General features: G+C 37.1%; 1 protein-coding gene across 5 annotated transcripts in view; it reads left to right on the top strand.

The window, feature by feature from the left end:
- Positions 1-23,066, top strand: part of WDR7 (WD repeat domain 7) — a 380,267-nt gene that overhangs the window by 278,941 nt on the left and 78,260 nt on the right. For all 5 annotated transcript variants that reach the window (XM_003827244.5, XM_034943806.3, XM_003827243.5 and 2 more), the window contains 3 exons: positions 7,435-7,552; positions 10,186-10,335; positions 10,976-11,058. In XM_003827244.5, the coding sequence (XP_003827292.1) occupies positions 7,435-7,552; positions 10,186-10,335; positions 10,976-11,058 (351 nt within the window). The remainder of the gene's footprint in view (positions 1-7,434; positions 7,553-10,185; positions 10,336-10,975; positions 11,059-23,066) is intronic.

The raw sequence follows: 23,066 nt of genomic DNA on the forward strand, positions 1-23,066 counted from the left end.
CTTGAGTCTGGGAGGCCAAGGCTGCACTAAGTGGTGATTGGACCGCTACTCTACAGCCTGGGTGACAGAACAAGACCTTGACTCTAAATAAATAAATAAATCTCAAACATAATTTCCTTCCCAGTTATCTCAGGGGAATAGATTAGGGTCAGATAAAGAATTGGTATGTCTTGACTTTATGAAAAGATTGTTGCAGTGAGTTTTTTCTTTGTTTTAGCACCTATCACATAGCTAGCCTTGTGCAGGGATATAGTGGCCTGGGATGCAGTCCTTCTATTGAATGCTTACTACCTATGAGCTTCTGTGCTATTCAAATCTCCAATGTCCTCAACTTGTTTTAGAGAAATTCAAGAAATAGGCATTATCATCCCCACTTTGCAGATGAGAAAAAAACGAATCTGATAGAGAGATGCTGCCTCTTGTCCAGAGTAACATTGTAGTTACTGAAAAAAATAAGATTCAAACCCTACTCTAGCTTATTCCAAAAGCCAAAGCTCCTAATACTGTGTGATCTTGCATTCCAAATCTTAACATCCACAGAATTAAAACAATTTGTTAAAGTACATAATCAGAATTTTCAGTGTACTTTAGATTTTTAAATATGTTTAATATAATTATTTTCAGCTGGACATGATGGTTCACACCTGTAATCCCAGCACTCTGGGAGGCTGAGGCAGGATCACTTGAGCCCAGGAGTTTGAGACCAGCCTGGGCAACATAGTGAGAACCTGTCTCTACAAAATTTAAGAAATTTAAAAAACTACAGGAGCATGTAGTTCCAGCTACTTAGGAGGCTGAGGCAGGAGGATCACTTGAGCACAGGAGGTCAAGGCTGCAGTGAGCTATGATCGTACCACTGTACTCCAGCCTGGGCAACAGCGCAAGACCCTGTCTCAAAAAAAAATATATATTTTCATCAAAGATTTTGTACCTTCTAGATTGTAGAAGCCTTATTTACATATCAGTAAACTCTTGAGTGCTTGTGTCATATATTATGTGTTTATTCTTATTTACTCATAACATTTGCCAAGTGATTTGCACACAATAAATGTTGAATAAAGTCATGGGATTTAAAGATTTTCCTTTTAGAGATGAAAATCTTTTCAACATCATCTGATCCAGTATCCCTAATGTGCTATTAAGTAAAAATAAGGTTTAGATTAAACAACTTGGCTGAGGTCACAGTGGTACTCTAAGAGCCAAGACTGTCACTCAGGTTTCCTGACTCCCATCTTGCAGCTCCTGTACCATACGGCTATGCCACCCTTAATAAGGTGAGTGATTCACTGGTAAAATCTTATGTGAGGAAATTTTTAAATAATGGGGATGGACTGTTCATTCATGATGAACTGTTTAAGAGAAAATTGAGACTGTACTTCATTGGAATCATAGACTGAGCCATCCCCAGCTAATTGTGAGAAAAGTAGAAACATATAGTATTATCCTTTTTATGCATTCATAATTTTGTTAGATCAGCATGGTCATGTACATATTGATTGATAACATGATAGAAACAGCAGAAAATCCCACTATACTAAGGAGCAGAAAAATTCTGCTGCTCTTGGAAGCCTAGACTTCCATCTCTCTAAGTTGTGGTCTGTGATTTTGATCCATTTGCCTCGTTCATGTGGCAGGGCCTTTACTCTGAAAGAGAACAGTGGAGCAGTGCCGGCCCAGCTGCTGAAGGGGCCGGGCGAGCATCACATACTGCCACAGCTGAGGGACATTAGTGAATTACAGACTGCCCACTGCTTTTCTGGGATCATCACAGTTTACCAAACATTCAGAGAGAAGCATAAAGTCACTGGAAACCACACATGCTTTGATGACACACAGATAAGCACCATACATTAGAAAGATTCCTTTTGAACTACATAGAATGCGAGAAAAACATTTTTTGTGTGCTAGCTCAAATCTCAACCATTCTTGAATTTTGGGGGTGAGGAGTGGAGACAGAAACACATCATGCAAACACTAAGATGCTTTAGGATTCCATATTTAAGCTATTCATATTTTTCCTGTTTCTGTGAAATTTATTCTTAACAGAAAATTTATAATCTGAGGAAGCCATATAAATAAATCCTATTAGCATAGTTTTTATTCACTGTAATTGTATTTAGCATACAGGAAATAGATCTTAAAGATACACATTTAAGGGAGGAATTGCCACCTTTGGGTTTAGGAACTCAATACCACCTGCGAGTTGTGAAATAAAGGTACGACATGACAGAGGAATTGAAGATATCTTGTGAAATTGAGGACAAATATTAACATACCTGTTTAGCCAGGAAGGAATAAAATGGGAATACCAGGGGCTATACATTAAGTATGTGTTTTTACAGTCATTTTAGAAGTCTTTGTTTTTGATGTGGCCTATTTTCATTACCCTGTTCCTATTGACCAAAATTTTCAGGCTATTCAATGAAAGTTTATATGTCTCCTCCACCGGCCCCCCTGGAATATTCTCTTACATTATTCCTTAATCTGACAGCTGATAAAGTCTGACAATTTTAGATCATGACATTTAACCAAAGTGTTCTTACATGTAACTTTTGAAATGCTTTCACCACGATGGAGTGAGCTTTAGAACAGGATGAATGAGCAGTTCTGTGAAGGGGGAGCTCAGGCTGCGTGGACTATTTTTCCATTCATATTTTTATTTAAAATACCTGTCATCTCTGATATTTCATGTTGAGTGTGTACACTGAAATGCTGAGTAAAGCAGAGAGTCTGTCATGTCCTCTTTTTTTTTAGAATAAAGAGAACCGAAAGACCCATCCTGTAAACCTGTGTAATGGGTGATCCGCATAACAGCCAGATAGGTGGGATCAGATGACACAAATGCGTTCCATATTTACACTGCAGTTTCCAGAATAAGGTTGACACTCCTTTAATTTCAAACCTCTGATAGTATGGTCCTTCTTCATTCAGATAGAATCTCACATTAAAATATATCACACAGACAATGCACTCTTGACTTTAAAGATAACCAAATGCAGAATTAGACTTCATCTGTTGGGACTACCAGATCAATTGCTTTGACTTCATTGCCTGGTCAATTCAGTCCAATAGCTAGCTTAAATGATTTTTTTTTCTGCCTGCTGAATTTGCCAGCTACTTCACTTACTGTGTAACTATGGAGCTACCACCATGTCCAGGGGCTGTACTGGGCACTTTGGGGAGTTACACAGAATTGTCAGGCATGTTTCAAATCTGTACAGAGTTCATAATATAAAACTAATTAGTAAGGCCTGGCAGAATGTGATTTAGTATTAGGGGCCTGGAATAAACGGGGTTTGCTGTTGATTATTTTTGTTTCACTAGAAGTCAATGAGTGCTATCGTAGTTAAGAGAATACCATGTGGGAAGACCAGAATTGAACAGAGAGGAGGGAGGAGACTGCACCAATGGGGAAAGGGCTAGAGGAGAAACATTAGCAAAATACTGGAATAAAATAAAGGAACAGACCTTTAGGGACCAGCTTGGAAATTAGCCTGACTTCAGGAGCATTGGTGTTGAAAAGAGTGAGTTGAAAATTAGGGAACTAGATTATGGAAGGTCTAGAATCTTAAGCCAAGGTGTTTAGAGTTTTTCCTAGAGGTGGTAGAGAAGGCTACTTTTAAGTAGGGCAACCAGGAAATAAAGTTGGTGCTTTGGGAAGATGACTATTATGACGGTGAATTGAGTAGACTAGAGGAGGGACACAAGGTTTCTCCCTATGCCTTGACCATCTCTCTACCCTCACACATACAGCCCCCCGCTTTTGCACTGTGGATGCCATACCCTCCAGGTCACTGCAGAGCCCTGACCTCAGAGCTGTAGAATTATCCACATTCTGCAGTCCTGTGCTCAGACTGCCGGACACCAATGGAGAGAATCCCTCAGGTGCGCACACTGATGCCTCTTCAAAAGTGCTGGCTCTTCCAGCTTCCACTGAACTCAGTGGGCAATAGGTTCACATGTCTTTGATTCACTTCCTTCCCCCTTACCCTATAGCTTCTCTTCTAGACCCACCACCCAGCACCAAAGCACCAACCTTTATCATTTTTATGACTATAGGAAGTTTGCTGATTCCCCCAAATTTACAAGGCCATTTGTTGACATGGGGGAAGGATGATGTGTGGCTAGGCCTCTTGGCTTGAAGCGGCAACCTGCTGGTAGTTTATCTCATTTTCCCTTCACTTTGCTTCTTTTTATGAGAAGCGTCTTTGGTCAGAAGAAGCATTTATTGTACATATAATAGAGGAGCCAGCAGGGCTAGTTGTTTTTGTATTTGTTACCTCATTTAGTCTTCTTGTCAGTGCTGTGAAGTAGATATTTTAATATACCCATTTTACAGATGATGTACTTATTCAGTCCAGGGTGGCCACAGGACACAGCATAAGGGTAAGGGGAAACTATCCACTTGTCACTGTGGCATGAATCCTGAAGATCTGTCAACTGACCACTCCCACACTCAAGTGCACACATGATTGTATCTCTTCATTCTGGGTGTGCCTGTGTGTGTGTGTGTGTGTGTGTCTGTGTGTCTGTCTGTCTGTCTGTCTGTCTGTCTGTCTGTCTCCCTCTCTTAGCTTCTCACTAAACATTTCCATGAAAAGAACCAGAGAAGGGATGGAAGCGAGAACTTAGAGGTAATGGTGAGTTTGCTATGATCCTGCTTATGTTGGTTTCCAATGGCAAGGGGTCCCAGCAGCACACAGCTGGGGACAGACTGGACTTCTCTGGATTCTAGGAGGACACTGTAACTCTTGTCCTGCAGAAGCCAGACCCTTTCTCTTAGCACCTAGGGAGCAGTATATCCATGGGGAGGGCAGACAGGTGCCCAGAGCCATGAACTACAGCAGGAGTAACACCTTCCCTATTACTGTATTTCTCATGACACAGCCCAGCACTTTGGGCAGCAGGATCACTACCACACATATTTATGTTTCAGATGCAGTTCTCAGTAGTTCACGAGCCTGGTTCAGCAGTGTGTTGCCAATCCCACACCTGTGAAGTTGGTCATTTTTGTACCCACACATAAGACTTCTTATTTAGCTGAGTTTGATCTTTCTGATAACTCTGTAGATCTTAGTTCTGTTTTGTAATATGGCTGCTCTCCCTTACAATTTTATAACCACACCAACTGATAACTGTGCCTCCTGTATCTTCATTCAAACCATTATTAATATTGAATAAAACAGCTGAAAGCTAAGTATTTTATAACATATCACTAAAATCTTCTCTCAAAGATGCAATCTAACCATTCATCCAAAGCCACTGAGTTTAGTCACATTACTGATTCAGTAATCCAAGTAACCACAGTATGGTCACGCCTCTCCCCCGTGTATTGTCTCCAAAGGTTAGCTGTCCTGAAAGACATCCACAACTACCCAGCCTGTCACTTAAGTTCTTGGACCCGCCTTCTCACTTGTAAATACCTGTATCAACCACTTCATAGGGATATTCTGGAGCAGATGCAAAGGGCATGAAATGACACAGGAAAGCCTGGCTTTCAACCTAGACCTTGGGCTCTGCACCCAGTTCTTCCTCTGTAGCGTGCCTTCCAGATCTAGGAGGGGCTGCCCAGGAGATGGACATTCCTTTTCCCTGGCTGACTGCTTGTCAGGGATGTTGCCTGGGAAATCTTTGCCAACTCCAGCATTCTGTGATTTTATTGATTTTCCCAAACTTGATTTCATTTTGTGTAGAATTATTCAATTAATGTAACATTTTGATTGTTTACAGCCTTGCAGTATCATCAATCCCTATTCATCCACATTGATGGATGAAAAGAAGCATCACAGGGTATCTACATGTAGTTTAATTGGCTTTTGTATTGTTTAAAACTTGACCTAAAATTTGGGTTTATAATCTGAATTTTATAATAAGTATTAAGCAGTCTAGCCCCAGCACTACTCACACAGTAAACATTTCTTTCACTGAATTTGCAGTTAGCCACGTTTAATCCAGAAAAGAAACTGGCCAACTGCCCATCCTGCTTTCTCGCAAAACACCTCTTTCCAGCTCCTACTGGGACCCAAGAGCATCGGGCTCTTCCATGGCAGGGAGGTGGGGAGATGCCCACCGATGCCTTCTGCTTGTGCATTGTTCAATATGTGTGTGTTCTCTCAGCTCACATCTTTCTTTTTAGTGTTAAACATCCAAGGAAAACTCTCCATACTTCTGTCTTCTGAGCCCCTGCTTCGTCTCTACCCTCCGTATGGGAAAAAGAAGAGAGACCGTTATACTATCAGTCAGAGATTTCTGCAGTGTAACAGTCACAAAGACTTATAAGCAGAATTTCCTTTAACAATGAAGAGAATGCCTACGTAATTTTTATTTTCAGCTACAAGTTAAAATAATGGTTCTTAGATCAATTATAGAGAAACCTGTAAACTTTTTGAGAATTTTCAGTAAACACAATCCAGTTTACATATAAAGCACATAGACTCATTTAATTGGAGTAGGATAAGTGTTCATATGTCTTCAAATACATATTTAAATTTAAAAATATTTAACTCGGGAAACTATAATTGTATTCCATACTGAGTAACAAAATACTCCTTGTATACAGTTAATGGGCAGATCACGTGCCACATTTTAGTAAAAGTCTTGATACTGTTCCCAGTGGATTATATATAATATAAAGGAAGCTTGGAAACAAGAATATTGATATTTTCATGTAGTAGAGGTGGGGAGTGAATATAGCATCACTCTCCTATCATGACGCTGGCATTCTCAGAGTTTGGGAAGATTTATTTCATTGTGTGCCTCATCTTACAAATAGCCTGGACAACATCATGCCATCCCTTCTTTACATAAACAGAATTAGATCAGTTAATAGAATTTTTGGCATTAGTACTAAATAACTGTTGGTGGAGCATGCTGTTTAGTAGATTGGTTCTAAAAGTACTAAACTGGGGTAAACCAGTGGTACTAAGGATATTTCAAATGAAAAATAATATACAAACAAAAAATAATTTTGTCATTCTCAGTACTTGTGACAATTTTATAGACAGGAGTGAATCTTGCCTTCCTTTCAGATGTACAACCTTACAGTCTTTTAATATATTAGGCTTTATAAATAAATAATTAACTATTTTTAGGAAAAATTTGAAAATATTCAGCACAATATTCGTTCTTACCTCATTTTGAGCTTTGTGATATGTATTCAGTACTAGTTCTTGATAATTTGTTAACAAGGCGTTTTTAACACTTTGGACAGATGCACATACTGTTTTCAATCTTCACGGTTAATTATTCCATTTTGTATTTGATGCCAGAACACCCCGACTCCTAATCACTGCCCATTGTTGCAAGTCCATTATATTCTAACTGTTTGAGTGCTCCCATTGACCTTGAACTGACATTATAAGCTGTGTCTAATCTTTTCAGTCCATATTTCTAATGCTTCTTTTCTTTTTTTCCCTTTTTCTGATCCCTGTTTAGCATCACAATGGGGTTGCCTCTGAGCCCAGCAGCTGACTCGGCCCGCTCTGCGAGGCATGCCCTCTCGCTCATTGCCACCGCCAGACCACCCGCCTTCATCACCACCATAGCCAAAGAGGTGAGCGGAACTTCTCAGTGTGCTCCATCTTCTCATTTAGAGGAATTATTTGATACTATAAGTTGAGGGTTCATATCCACAAATCCCCTTTACAGTTTATTCTAGAACAATGCAAGTTAATAATTTAGTAGTGAAATGAACACATGTGTCTGTGTGCATGTACACTGAATTCCACGGTGTGGTGTATTCATTGCTTCTGCTTCTGTATTCATTTCTGTTCTCAAAGTTAATTCACTTGTAAATATTTGACAATCATTTTTCAATCTGAATTACAGCAGGCATATGAAAACTCAAATACATTAAAGGTGTTCACATTTTTCACATGTAAGTACCTACTTGTCATCAAAACTAAACTTCTTATTTAGCACTGGCTCTCTAACTGTAAACGAAAAATGTAAGTCATAAACTTGCTAATTGTTTTTCCTATTACTTGTCACAGATAAAGACTTGAATGCCAATTGATTCCCACATTCTTAGTGTTCAAACTAATTGCCCACATCTAACTGGAAAACTAGTAAAGAACAATGAGCCAATTATAGGAACTTTCCTATAGGTCTTAGTAGGAGGAAGAAAAGGAAAGGATGATCAGCTCTTAAATTTTTTTTAAAGGTTTATTCCATTTCAGCATGAATAATGGGCAGACTCAGTGTCCATAGGGTATGGGCTCTGTCTGAGTTGTTTTTCCTGTAGCTGTGATGAATTTTTAAAATACTAAATAAATACCTCTGAGTCTGCTCAGATAAACTGAAACCTATTGGGCCTATGTCTGCCCCAGAGCTATCCCTAATAGGCATGCTGTAAATATTTGTGCCATGCATTTCGCTGGGAGGGGAGGAAAGAAAGTCCTAATAGCATTTTGTATAGGCTTATGTGAGGCACTGAGGCTTTGAATTCATATCTAAAATAAATTTGTAGACTTAAGGGTGTGCATTTTTCTAATAGTGCATAATGTTATAGTAAGGTTCCACTAGATTTAAAATGCACATATGTATGTATTTATTTTGTAGGTATTATATAGTTTTATATAATGTGTGTATATATATATGAGCATAAATGGCCAATTTTATTAGTCTTGGAAGGTTTTTTTTTGCCAGTTTTTCCCATCAGTGGAATATGCACAGGTCATAATATTGAATATAGTGAATAAGCCTCACATTAGTCTGACAGGTCCTTGTATTAATTGTGTTTTCAAACTTCATTTGCACCATTTACATATGAGTATTTTTTAAAAAATGAACTGTTAGAATACCCATGCTTTGAATTCATTCTACTCCAGCTTTTGGTTGGAAAGATAATTTTAAAGTAACAGTCCACATTTATTACCTTTAAAAACAAGTTTTCAGGCTGGTACTGTGGCATGTGCCTGTAGTCCTAGCTGTTTGGGAGGCGGAGGCAGGAGGATCGCTTAAGCCTAGGAGTTTGAGTCTAGCCTGGGCAACATAGTGAAGTGAAACCCTATCTGTAAATATTATATAATAAAAAATAAATAAATAAAAATAAATGAAACAAAACACACACACAAGTTTTCCACTTCATTGTTCAATCTTAGAGTATTAGAGTAAAATACTAAAGTATTTCTTATTATTATCTCTGACCTCTACCCCATTTCTATGCCTACTACCTTATGGCTCTTCCCAGGCTAGTCCACGGCCTGTTAATATTCTTTCTCCTCTGAACTATAAAGCTTACGATTGTATGGGGAAAATCACACTGAATTTATATTATTTGCCATGCTCATTATTTTTGGAGGCATGTTCATTTGGATTTTCCAACTTAATTGTAAAGCACTTAGAGAATAATTTCTGGGACACAGTGAGTGTGGTTAAAGTATTATTTGCAGTTGATCCTCAAACAGTAAGGGAGTTAGGGGCACTGATCCCCCTAGCAGTCAAAAACCCACAAATAATGTTTGACTGCTCCAAAACTTAACTACTCTTAGCCCACTGTTGACCAAAAGTCTTACTGATAACATAAACAATTAACACACATTTTGTATGTTATATATATTATATACTGTAGTCTTACTATAAAGTAAACTAGAGAAAAGAAAATGTGAAGAAACTCATAAGGAAGTGAAAATCTATGTCCTATTCATTAAGTGAAAGTGGATCATCATAAAGGTCTCCATCCTTGTCATCTCCACATTGAGTAGGCTGAGGGGGAGGAAGTGGAGGGGATTAGTCTTGCTAATCAGAGGCTCAGAGGCAGAAGAAAATCTGAGTATAAGTCGGGTCATGCATTTCAAACCCATGTTTTTCATGGGTCAGCTGCACTATCATTACTTGAGAGCAAGGATCGTATCTTTTACTTCCTGGGCATCTGCCAACTTCTGTCTACTTCAGTTCCAAATGTACCAAATTCGCAAGTCCTCAATATGTTTCTTTTTAAACATGTCATGATAGTGTTGTATTAACGTCTCATATAATGTTCAGGAACTTACAGAATTCTATTAGGCAATACCTGTTGAGTTTTTATTATACTAAGTATTGTTTTTGTAAACAAAAGTATTTTCTGACTCACCCACAAGAAGTTCATTTTTTTCTATAGTATTAGAAAGTAAAAAATAAACCATGGCTAGAAATGTAAAACTATATCAGTGTCAATCATATCTACAGCATAGAAATGTTTTGTAGGTACACAGACATACGGCTCTTGCAGCAAATACCCAATCACAGCAGAATATGCACACAACAACTCTTGCACGAGCTAAAGGGGAAATTCTGAGAGTCATTGAAATTCTTATTGAAAAGATGCCCACAGATGTTGTGGATCTTCTCGTGGAGGTAAGAATATCCTGTTTTAAATGATCCATCAGCAACCTAAATTAAATATTCTAATGAAGTAATATAAATCAGTATCTTTATTTCCAGCATCTCTAAAAGAGATGAAGGGTGAGAGAGAAAGAATGAGTGTGTGTGTGTGTGTGTGTGTGTGTGTGTGTGTGTGTGTGTGTGTAAGAGAGAGATAACTAAAATTAACTTTTGTGCCATTTCTGGAAGACTTATTTAAATTTCCTCAAAAATCAAAAATGATTTTCAAGTTCATTCACCATTCACATGGAATTGGTCTGTAATATGTAAAGGTCTGTAATATGTAAAGGTTATGTTCCCTTTGACATCTTTCATTACAAATAAAATATATAATGTGTTGAATAATGTATTATGTACATAAATATGAATTGACTTTCAAGTAAACAAGTCTGTTGTCTTTATTTTATTGCACTGTCCTTTAAATTTCTTTTCACAGATAAGAGAAAGGATAGACTGTAGTATACACATGGCTTAAATTGCTTTTTTTTTATTTTAAATACTAAAATAAAGCTATATAGACTTTTTATGGGCAAATGAGGCCTAAATTAATCATTTACATTTTGGAAAATTAAGTATTTGAAATTAATTTTAAATCTGTTCTTTTCTGTCAAAGGTTATGGACATCATTATGTACTGCCTTGAAGGATCTCTAGTTAAAAAGAAAGGTCTTCAGGAATGTTTCCCAGCCATCTGCAGGTAAAGAAGCCTTCAAGAGCATGCAAAATAAATAATTTTCAGTAACAAATAATTTGAAAAATTTTTGGCATGGTGTTAGTAGTCTTGGTCAATTAGAAATCCAGTTATTTATTAATGTCTGCTTACTTTCTAAAACAATATGGGCAGGTTACAGTTAAAAACAAAAATATAGTAGAGTTAGCTATTTGAAATTGGGTGATGAAGATATTTTGCTCAAACCTTAGAAAAAATGAGTAAGGGAGAACATTCATTGAGTATGTCTGTATTCTTATATTCATTACTCTAATTATTATTTACATTACACAATTGAGTTAGGAAGCTTCTGGCTTTGGAAAGAAAATGTTATTTTCTGCCAGCAGACATCTTTGTGCCACGCTTTCACTGATAAAGTTTATTTTTAATACCAAGGCCAGTCTTTGCATTACGTTCTCTTAAGTATAGGTGTTTTCCTTATGAGAAAGCAGGAAAAGAAGCCAAGAAAAGTTAAAACTTTCATAAACAATGTTGCATTTGCTAAGTATAACTTTATAAATTATATATATATACATAATTTAATAATTATATAGCATATAATTATTATAGCATGAAGGGGTATTTTTAGAGCCAAAGTGTAGTAACGTTATGTTTATTTTTCTTTCAAAGCTGTTTTAAGCTTGGTTCTCAAAATGCTTATAGATTGAGGTACATCCAGTTAAAAAAGGTTTAATCTCCATGCGGTCGATAGAAATAGTATTTAAATCTGTTGAAGATAATTGTTTTTGTAGAAAACAGAACAACCAGTTATTCATAGTTATATAACATTTTTCTTTTTAAGACAAGTTCAATGATATTCTATTTTTGCTCATTTTTATGAATACATTGTAGTAGAAAGCTTCATTTTAGACTACAGCTTTCCTGAGAGCAATGGCATTACCTGCTATACAAATGTATTTCAGCACGTGATTGTACTCTATGAGCCTTCGCATATCTTTTTCTGTATTTACAATAGACCTTGTATCCTATCTCTTTATTTTGCAGTTTCTGATTCATGCATCCCAAAATTTAAAAACATAAACACAAATTTAAAAAAAATTATACTGTAGCATACCTGTTTACAGATGCATGTTTTCTTCTGATGGGGTTTGGCAAATTAGAATACAGCCGTGTTTTAACATTATGCCGTGTGTTTGGTTTATGGTCTTCTTCTTAAGAATTGTATATATTAAATCTTATGCACAATTAATTGATTTTAAGAATACAGGTAGTTGTTATTTTTCCGGTTGACTATTTTCAATGGGAATGTCTAAGTGAAAATGTACTTTTGCCTGTCACTTCCTGGAGGTGATGAGGAAGCAGTTTTATTAGGGCTTATTTTACTGAATTTTAACAGTGCTCCTTACAGCACCAGCCACTGGCATGTAAAGAAGCTTCCTGGAATTAACATGAAAGTGCTCAATGTTTAAAGGATCTGTTTTTCCCCTCTGCTGGAAGCCTACCTCCTCCACAAGCCATATACTCAGTCCCTAAAACCACCTTAGTCTGCTGCATATCCACTTTCGTTTCCTATTATGTGGTCAGTGAAGAGTCAGGGTTCTGCTAGAATGCTAAGGAGACGTGTGTCTTAACTGAAGGCTCAGTATAAATTTTTTCTGATTTGGCAGAAAGGAGTTCTATTTTGTTTATCAATTTAATAACATTTATTGAACACCTACTGTGTATCAAGTACTAGCCAGGCCCTGGGGAAACAATGATGAATAAGATGATATCCTCACAGGGCACAGGGGAGGTAATTATACAGACAGATGATTCCAGCTTCTTCCTATGCTGGAGTAGAATTACATACCAGGGACTGAGGTAGGCAATAAATGGAGTGCTTAATTCTGGGTATGGGAGTCTGAGAAAGTTGCACAAAGGAGAAGGCATAATAATAATAATAATAACCTGTGGAAAATGCCTTAATAAAAGTGTCTGCCAAATGGAAAGAGGGATTTTCCCTCTGAGGGAGTTGTGGTGATGGAAAAGTGGTGGTGGATTCTGGAAGCTTCACAGAAGAGTTGATGGGGTGGGCTTTACAGGATAATTAGGGGTGTGTCATCTTGAATTGCAGAGGGAACCAGGCTGGCAAATGTTTGGCAGCACAGCAGTGTACAGCAAGTTTGGTAAATGCTGTGTAGTAGAGTGGCTAGAACGTAGGTTGAGGATAGGAGTCTAGTATAGTGCCCGAGTATAGAGGGCTTTGAATTTCATAGGAAAGAGTTTGACTATTACAGCAGGTCCTTGAATAATGTCATTTCATTCAACATCATTTCATCATAATGTTGAAGAGAAAAAAATAATTCTCAGCTGGGGTCACTGTCTATGTGGCCTTTACACTTTCTCCTCAGGTCCATGTGGGTTTTCTCTGGGTACTCTGGTTTCCTCCCACATCCCAAAGATGTGCCCATTAGGTGAACTAGCATTTCTAAATGGTCCCCATCTGAGCGAGAGTGTCTGGCGTGTGCACGCGCACTCTGCCATGGAATGGCATCCTATCCAGGGCTGGTTCTGCCTAGTGCCCTGAGTCTCGCTGGGAGAGACTCCAGCCATCCATGATCCTGAACTAGAATAAGTGGGTAAATAATGATCTTACTTGTTTTTGTCACTGGTAGGTGGAGTTCTTTCCCTGCTTTGTTATCAGTCGCAAAGCAGGAAAAAGTCAAGCAGGGTTTATTCCTGGCCAGGCCTGGAGAAGGAAAGAACTCTTGGTCTAAAGACGCCCTCTCCCCGACAAATAGAAGGCATGGTGCGTTTAAGGACCGGGTATGGGGAGGGAGAGGGATGTTAGCATGCACAGGGTGGTGGGACCCCAGATGCACAGGCTCAGTGCATAAACATACGTCTTCATGCAACCCATGACACAAAATGGCGAGGTGTTCTTTTGGGGGAGGGAATTTTAGCATTATAATGATAATATTAAGGATCTAAAGGCAACTAGGGGTCACTTGTTCCAGTTTGTGCCAGTTGGGGATCTTATCTCCCTCTGGTATCTGGTCAGGAATGGAGAAGCTCTGGTGCTACTGGGCTGTCTGGTTTCTTTATGCAGCTGTGCCTACAAATAAAGGGCATAAATAAAGAAAAACAGTAAGAAAAAGAACTTTTCCAATTATTTCATCAGGGTGGTCCTGGTAACATTTTTATTAATCTTTCTTAAATGTATGTAGAGCTCAACTTTATTTCAGTGTTTAATATTGGAAGTGTTTTGGGTCTTTCTGAGTTTGGTGATGTTTTTGTGACCAGAAATGTGCCATAGAAACATAACTATTTATTTATATCAATTAGCCTGTGGTACAACTGGTTTCATTATAGGTCAGTTTTCAAGAATATATTAAATCCTCACATTAAGTGAGGACTTACTGTATTTGATAGGCAATAGAAAGTCAGAAAAAGTTAAGCAAAAATGTGTAATTCTTCTACCAGAACATAGTTGATAACACATAATTTTATGAAACATCAGATTTATAACAAAGTTATTAAGTTATGTAGATATTATTAAGATTATGAAAATAAAGTCCACATAGGCCCATTTATTTGTGAGTCAGCACATAAACATAGAAGAATGATTAACAATATAAGCTTGTAGCTTATGCTAAATGTGAGTTGCAATAGATGATAAATTATAGAGGACTTCAGAGAACACTAAGCTTGCATGGGATCTCAGAAGTTTTACAGGTCAATGCCACTCCATCTGTTGGCTGATTTTTACTAGGTTAATATATGAACAACAACAAAGGTAACATATCAGTAGGAGTTAAAATTATTTTATTGAATATCTGCCATGTCTGTACCGTTGGATTCTACTAGGTGCCTTACAGCACTTTTGAGTCTTCTATGTACAAAATGCCTTTCATGAAATAGGAAACTCCAAAGTCAATGGCATGAATATCTGTGGTTCAGATACGTGATGTTTGTTTTTAAAATCTTTATATAGTTTTGTATTCTTTTTTTTTGTTTCCTTCCTTTTACCTTTTTTAAAATGTGCTCTGGGTTTTATCTTAGACTAATCTCTTTAATGTTGCCTTATGTCAGCCTTCGGTTGCTGTGGTTGACAGACCACAAAATGGTGTGAAACTTCATTAGTGTTCTTCATAAATGAAATATTTATGGATGCATCCAGAAAAGTGCTTATGATTTGGGTATTCACACAATATTATTTTTCCATGGATCTCTCTAAGAATAATGTGAAAATCCAAAATGTATACAAAATATTAGCTAATATGTATTTCAAAGTAATATATAAGTAAAAAACTACCAGATGACATTATTGCTTTCATATCTGTAAAAAAGTAATAAATAATTTTTAGTCAGCATTGTAAACATGATCTTCACATCTAAAGTTGTATTAATTTAATTAAGAGCTAATATAGTATCCTGAAGTCATTGAGTATTTAAAAACAGAATGTATTCTGACTTGTGGTAAACATAAAATTATTCTCTGTGAGTCCAAAGATAAAGTAGCATTGTATATAGAATGCTGAATAATCCTGAATTTGGTTTTTTTGGTTTTATTCTGTTGTTTAGTTTTTTTCACCTTCACCAGTGGGCTTGTAGGGTTTTTTTGTTTGTTTGTTTGTTTGTTTGTTTTGTGGGTTTTTTTTTTTTTTTTTGAGATGGAGTCTCACTCTGTTGCCAGGCTGGAGTGCAGTGGCGCAATCTTGGCTCACTGCAAGCTCTGCCTCCCAGGTTCAAGCAGTTCTCCTGCCTCAGCCTCCCAAGTAGCTGGGACTTCAGGTGTGAGCCACCATGCCCAGCTCATTTTTGTATTCTTTTTTCAGTTGAGATGGGGTTTCACCATGTTGGCCAGGATGGTGTTGATCTCTTGACCTCATGATCTGCCTGGCTCGTCCTCCCAAAGTGCTGGGATTACAGGCGTGAGCCACTGCGCCCAGCCAGTCTTGTAGTTCTCGTGTGCACCTGGGTTTTCATTTTTAGGTTCAGGATTTTAAAACTTTAACGTGGTAATTTCTCTAAGATTTTCTTTATTTTGATAGTTATTTATCAGGTTGCAAATGAAAATTTCCATTTTATTAAAGTCCCGTTTATTAATGATTTCATAATGACTTAATATATAATTTAATGAGTGTTACATTCAGTCACCAAACTACAGTGTTAACTGAATTTCTTTGTTCTGTGATAACTTTCTTCAAAACATATTTAAAATTTGAGCTATAAACTGCTTATCCATTGAAAGCATCGATACAAAAAATTTAGTTTTAAAAATTTCGTTCATATAATAGCTTTTCTATCAGCTGTTAAAACTTTCGATGTCTTCTGTTTGAAAACAGAAATGGGTTAGAACACATACCAGTAAAATTTGATAGACATTCTTTCTATATCACTGACTGAATCTCGCTTGTTGATATTAAAACATGGGATTATAGCAGTGCATAATTAATAATATATTTTTCATTTATATCGCACTTTGCAGATTAAATGTTTTCAAACCTATTAATTCACAAGCAAATTAAAGAAGACACTATGTAAATGTAAACATTTTTGGAGAATTAGATAGTGATATTTATAGTGATATTTATTAGTTAAGTGACTAATAAAGTTCTAACTCCAAGATAAAACCCAAACCTTCTTATTCATCATTATTTTTTATATCTAGCTTTTAACCTGTATGTATTTATCCATCTGTGTATGCATGTACACATACATACACACATACTTAAAACATCCACTTACCCTGTTCCATAAAGGAGTTTAAGCAGCTTTGAAAGTGACCATCAAATGTAAAAATAGTGAAGAAATTGAGGCAAAGGAAGAATAAGAGTAGGAAAGCAAGACAAGGCCAACATGAGAATAGAAGTCCTCTGTATTTGCCAGAGGTGAGCCATACATTTGTGTCTAAACTTTTTAGGGGCTAATGTGCAAAGAAGAGCTGACTTTTCTGAACAGTCTCACTGTTCAACTCTTCTATTATGCAATTCATGTCCAACTCTATAAAAATCTATCCTATGAACAGTGTGACTGTCCTAGAATAGTCTGTAGCTGTCTGTAAGACTGAGGTCAGCATGAAATTGCAGGTTCTCATAGAGAAGACATAAAATGTGTGTGTAGTTTATAAACCAGGTAGTTTTAGAGATTCCGTGACCGTCAAGAACATGCTAGGAAGGAGCTCACACAACTGAATATTAAATAAGGTACATTCAGTGCCTATTAGCTGAGAGAACTGAGGACACAGATAGGAAGGTGAAATTTAGAAACATGCAGAGTACTTACTCCCTGTCAGGCACTGGGGAGAAGAATGATCTCAGAATACTGTTCCCAGACTACCTTCAAGAGAATGACCTGATTTCTAGGATCCACATGAGAGCCACTACAGCTGACTTTCCTGAAGCCTGGCAATTTCATAGCCTCCCCTGGTGATTCTTATGAACACTAAACTTTGAAAACCAAGTACTCTAGTAATCCAAAATCAAGAAAAACAAAAGCTGAGTCATTGTTCTCTGTGGCCATGTTGTGTTATGTAAAACCTTAAGTCCTTGGATGTTTATTCATTTATATATTGAATAAACTCAGAATTTCTAAGGAAATGCCTGAGGATATTCCTTCAGCCCATGCATTCCAGAGATACACCATGAGCTTTTAAAGACTTGATCTTAGTGCCACAGAATGCCTGCTGATGACTTTAAGTGCAAACTTTCATTAATCAGGTTTTATCTAAAACTCCGCTGAGAAACACAGAGCACTAAGAAGCTAGTTTAGAATACATGTGGTCCATTTATTCCTCAGAGTATTCTAGTTTACATCCCTAGATTGGGTGAAACTATCCAAGAGCTGCATGTTTGGCCTAGGCTGTCTGTTCTCCTCCGGGGTTTCCTTGCCCATGTTCCTCTTCAGCATTAGACCTGCCATTTGCATGGAGTCACCTTTCAAGGGAGTGCATAAGAACATGGTGGCCCCATTGTCGCAGGGCTGTCGTGTTGATGTCACTCAGTACATTGTTTAGTGTCCCTTCTACGAAGACTCAATCAAGACATTTCTTTTAAATCTAGATGACAGCCCATTTTTGTTTTCCTAAGGAACTTAGAATGTGGGGGTTTTTTTGTTTGTGTTTGTTTGTTTGTTTTTCCCGTATAACTGGTGTTAATTTTAAAATTTGCCTTGGGCATTAAGCAGTTCAAAGCCAAAGTCCCTGCTTATGTCTAGGAAGTTATGGCTTTTGTCTCCTATATTCTTTCCCTCATAATCATACCTTCAGCTTTGTCTTTTTTGTCTTTTTACTGTATTCTAGAAGCTTCCCTAAGTCCTTTATGTTATGTGTGTGTGTGTATGTATTATGTATGTGTATATGTACCTAAGTACATATATGTATGTGTATATATGAAATACATGGTTTTATTTCAAAAGCCATGAAAGTAAAAATCATTGTAAGAATATTATCAGCTATGATTATTTTCTAAAATAAAAAAGACATTTTTTGTATTAACTGAAATACTTTAGCTCTTCCTGGAGTTGTTTACATAGCTATAGATATTTTTCTATAATAAATCCAGTAAAAGTTATAAAAATCACACACTATTAACTAGCTGTATTAATGTTATAGTCATAGCTTTAAATATTTCCTAATAATTCACATTTCACTTTCTGGGATATTAATAATATAGTGTCATCTACTAATAATACAAGAAAATTACTTAGATTTCAGTGCCCTTGAAAAAATGTAGCACACACATCCTTCAAAACACAGTTATACAAAATAGTTCTCCTGTCAGATGTTTTATCACTGTAACAAATATGGCTGTATTATTTTATAGGAATCAAACTGCATCCATTTTAAAGCACAAACGTATTAGCCACAAGACTGCTGCAGCACTGAATTAGTTTTATGTTTATAAATGAGCAGAATAGGAAGCACAATAAGGTAACATTTAAGAAATGAATCTCTGTAGGTTCTTTCCCAGCTGGGCCTTGGCTTTGCCTTCATACGTCTCCTCGGTGATCTTCAAAAAGGCATCATCTAGCACTCTAGATAATTATTGTTAGAGGGTTCTGAGTAATTTACATTTAATTGCCTGGACTATAAATAATACAGCATCCTCAGTTAAAAATACCCTAGACGCCAAGAAAGTAGAACTGACTCCTTTCAAGGCTTGGGAGGATAAACATCACTGAAATTTCTTCAGAGTTCCTTGTTAAAATTTCTTTGCAAGTTGCCATGTTACTGAACTCAGATCCCTTTGTGAAGTCCCTCACGCAGAAGAACAATCAACACGGAGTGTGCCATGCTTGACTCAGTTGGATTATGTGTCTTCCTTTGGTCACTGGATCAATGCTGACTGGTGTTACACTACTTAGTGTGCTGCAGCATCATGAAACGTGAAGGCGTAGAGCAGTACTTGCGGTGTGTTCTGCACAGATGCTACTGAGTCCAGAGAAAAGCACTCTAGAACCTGTATGTGCGATACGCACATGTTCCAAAAGGAATGCTTGTTTTTTATTTGGCAAAAGTATTATTTACTAATGTCAGAATAGAGAGGTTTAAGCTCTTGGAAGCTACTATCAAGGCTCTGTTAGAAATGAAGATAAAATACTTCTACAAATATAATGTACTTTGTAAGTTTACGGTGATTGTATTATGATCTTGAGGTCTGGTAGTGGTGTAATGCATGACAAATAAAGGATTAGGGTTTTTTTTTAATGAAATTGTAAGTCATAAGAGATTTTAGGATTTCTTCAGAGCAAAAATTAGATATGCCTCTAGACGTGATTTTTGGTCACTTAAAACTGCACAGTCGTACATTATATGCACGACTGCACATTATAAGTAGCTTAAAACTGCACATTATAAGTAGCTTGAGGAAAGGGGCTTTCCCCTTCATTTCTTTTATAGCAACTAGTAGAGGACTCCAACTAGCCAAAGACCGTATGTCCCAGCATTCCCAGATAGGTCCTTATTTCACTCACTTTTATTGTTTTAAGTTAAGGCAGTTTATTTGATGTATAACCAAGAATGATTTAATTTTATGGTTTTCAAAGACTTGTCAAATAAATTCACAGATTCAAAAAAAAAAAAGATCCTTTGTTGGGCTCTGTCCCAATTTTTAGTTTAAAAAAATATACGCCCTCAATGTAGCCACTCAGTTCAGTAACTGTGCTTGAATAATGACACTAGCTATGGCGCTTCATGTGTTTAGTCCTTAATTTCATCCTAATAAATGGCATCAGTTATTTCGCTTAAGCAGTGACCTTACTGCATTATTTTTATAGAATTACAAGTTGTAAAATTTTGATTCTATAAAAGACCTTCTGTTATGACTTACTGCCTCCTGTCCTTCATTTTAAAAACAGGCAAGCTGATGAGCTTTTTTTGTGCTGACAATCAGACCAAAGTGAAGCCCAGCTTTCCTGAACAGATCTCATCCCTGCTCTGTGCTCTTCAGAGTGGGGTGTGCACTGTTACACAGGCTTACACGTGTCAGGGGCACACATGGAGTTCAGCCATCTCATCAGAGGATGAGCTGACCATTGCTGAGTTCCAAGCCCAGGCCTCTTCCTCTCCATCCTTCATCTCATTTTCTCTCTATGGCATCTCTTTCTCAGCCTGGAAGTGTATTTTGTTCTCTTGTAAAAACCCTTCCTTCTCTCTGCATCTTCTCCACCTACTGTCCAGTCCATCCTTCTCCAGGACAAGGAGTTTACACTTCATCCAGTTTGTCACCTCTCCCACTCTCTTCATCTACTGGAATCTGATTTTTGCCCCCACTGGTTTTCTAAAGTCTTTCTCTCTCTCTCTCTCTCTTTCCCTTTGGTTACAAGCAATCTTTGATTACGAAATGCTTTTCAGTCTTTAAAGTAGTGGTTCTCAAACTTTTTGGTCTCAGGATCTCATCAAAATTGAAGACCTGAGTTTTTGTTTATGAAGGTTGTATCTATATTTTCATCTTTTAAAAATTAAAACTGAGCATTTTAAAAATATTGATTTATTTAAAATAAACTCATTTTGCATTGATGTAGAAATATTTTATGAAAAATACTTTCCAAAATGAACAAATATTGAGAAAAGTAGCCTTGCTTTACATTTGTCAGATCTCTTTACTGTCTAGAAGACAGGTGGAATTTAATATCTATGCATGTCTTTCATCTGTTGCAGTATATTGTTTTGGTTGGAATATATGGTCAGAATTTTAAAATCTGCTTGCGCAGACGTGTAGTTGAAAAGTGAGGAATGTTTTAATAGCCTTTTCAGGTAATTTTGTATCTTCTTGGGCACTACACCAAAACTCAACATGTGATTGTTTTTTAAAGGTTAGTTGCAGTATGGAATCTGCAGTCACATGAACTTTACTGTTATATTAAATCCACCAGTGTATCTTGCACTTTGAATGGGTCTTTCACCTGCCTGTGATTTTGTAACATTATGCACTGGTCTTTGGAGAATGTTGGTCCACTGAGTTATGTTGTCTCTCCATATATGGTCACTTTGCATTTAACAATATTAAAATAGCACATTTGCTAATATTACTGCTGATCTCCTCAAAAAAGTTAGTTTTGAGAAGCCAGATACAGGCTTCCAAAATTCTTATTTTTACTTAAAAGCTTGAATTTATCGTTGGCAATAAATCTTGTCAGTTGTTTTCCTGGAAAGGCTTAACTTTGTTCATATTCAAGAAAGTATCTCTCAAATAACTGTAGTTTTTCTCTCAGTTATGCTTTCAAGTAAATGGTGTTCGATGAAAAAAGCAGCTAGTTCATTTTGCAAGTCAATCTGATGAGTGTTTTTCTCCAAGACAACCATGAGATTTCAGTATACAGAAGTGCTTTGTGTGTACTTTCCACTTTGTCACACTGAATATTGGAACAATGTGTACTCAAGGGTTGAAATTTAATTGATTAATAACTTTTTCATCATGGATATTCTGAAGTGAAATTGTTCTGTTGTTTTGCTCACTGCCAGCGTGGCAGTGAAGAATATAGCAACTGCTAAACTAGTACGTGTCAGTGCCCCTGCCTTGATTCGGGTTAAAGTGCCAGCAGTTTTACCCACCATTGCTTTTGCATCATCAGTGCAAAGTCAACACGATGAAAAGGTCAAATAATATCTCAGTATTTTTATGAAAAATTGTTTTGATCTCATAGACTTCTCAAAGGAAAGGCATCTGCAAACCACAGTTTGAGAACCACTGATGTAGTGAAATCCTTTTGCACAGAATCATGAAACATATTTTTTCTTTCTTAAAACTCGTTATTTTCTGCATCTCCCATATCCCAAAGTGATAACCTTTCCTACAATCCAGTACCTGGAGAGAAGGTAGGCTAGATTTCAGGAAAACTAAGGCTATGTTTCCTGTAGCTCAATAGAAATCCTGAAACTTCTACTTATTTTAAAGGACCATTAACTTTTCTTGGGATTCCTGACTGTCCTCAAATTCCAGTGCCACTGGTTCCAGAAGGGGACCTCCTTAAGGAACCATGGGCATTTGATGTTAAATCACCATGGTACATAATACTTGGTAGCAAATCTGCCTATTGTTTTGAGGTCATATTATAGATGACGTCCTCTTAAATGTGTCAGGCTTGCTATTCTTGAAGTGCCATTCTCAAATTCTGTAGGCTCAGGGCCCATTAGTCTTTTTTCTTTTCCTTTAATAAGGCCAAGCTTATTCCTACCTCAGAACTTTTGTTGTTGCTATTTCCTCTGCCTAGAAGGCACCTCCTCCAGATATTGACGAAGCCTGCTTGGTCTCATCGTTCAGGTCAACCTCCTCTGACCTCCCTATGTATAATAGCCTCCTCGCCATCACTCTCACATTATTACCCTTTTAGCTTCACAGAATTCTATAATCTGCACTCCTCTTGTTTATCCTTTTTTTACTCATTAGGCCCTTAAGAACAGGGAACTTCTCTGATAATTTCCTATTATAGTCCCAGCAACCTTAACTGTTGAATGATGAATGCAGAGACCCTGTGCCTGCACTGAGGATTAAAGAGCCTGCTCCTAGAACAGAGAGCCAGGGCGCACACTCCCGTACCTCTTCCTCACACCC

Source organism: Pan paniscus, chromosome 17, assembly GCF_029289425.2.
Source record: "Pan paniscus chromosome 17, NHGRI_mPanPan1-v2.0_pri, whole genome shotgun sequence".
NCBI classification, from domain to species: Eukaryota; Metazoa; Chordata; class Mammalia; order Primates; family Hominidae; genus Pan; species Pan paniscus.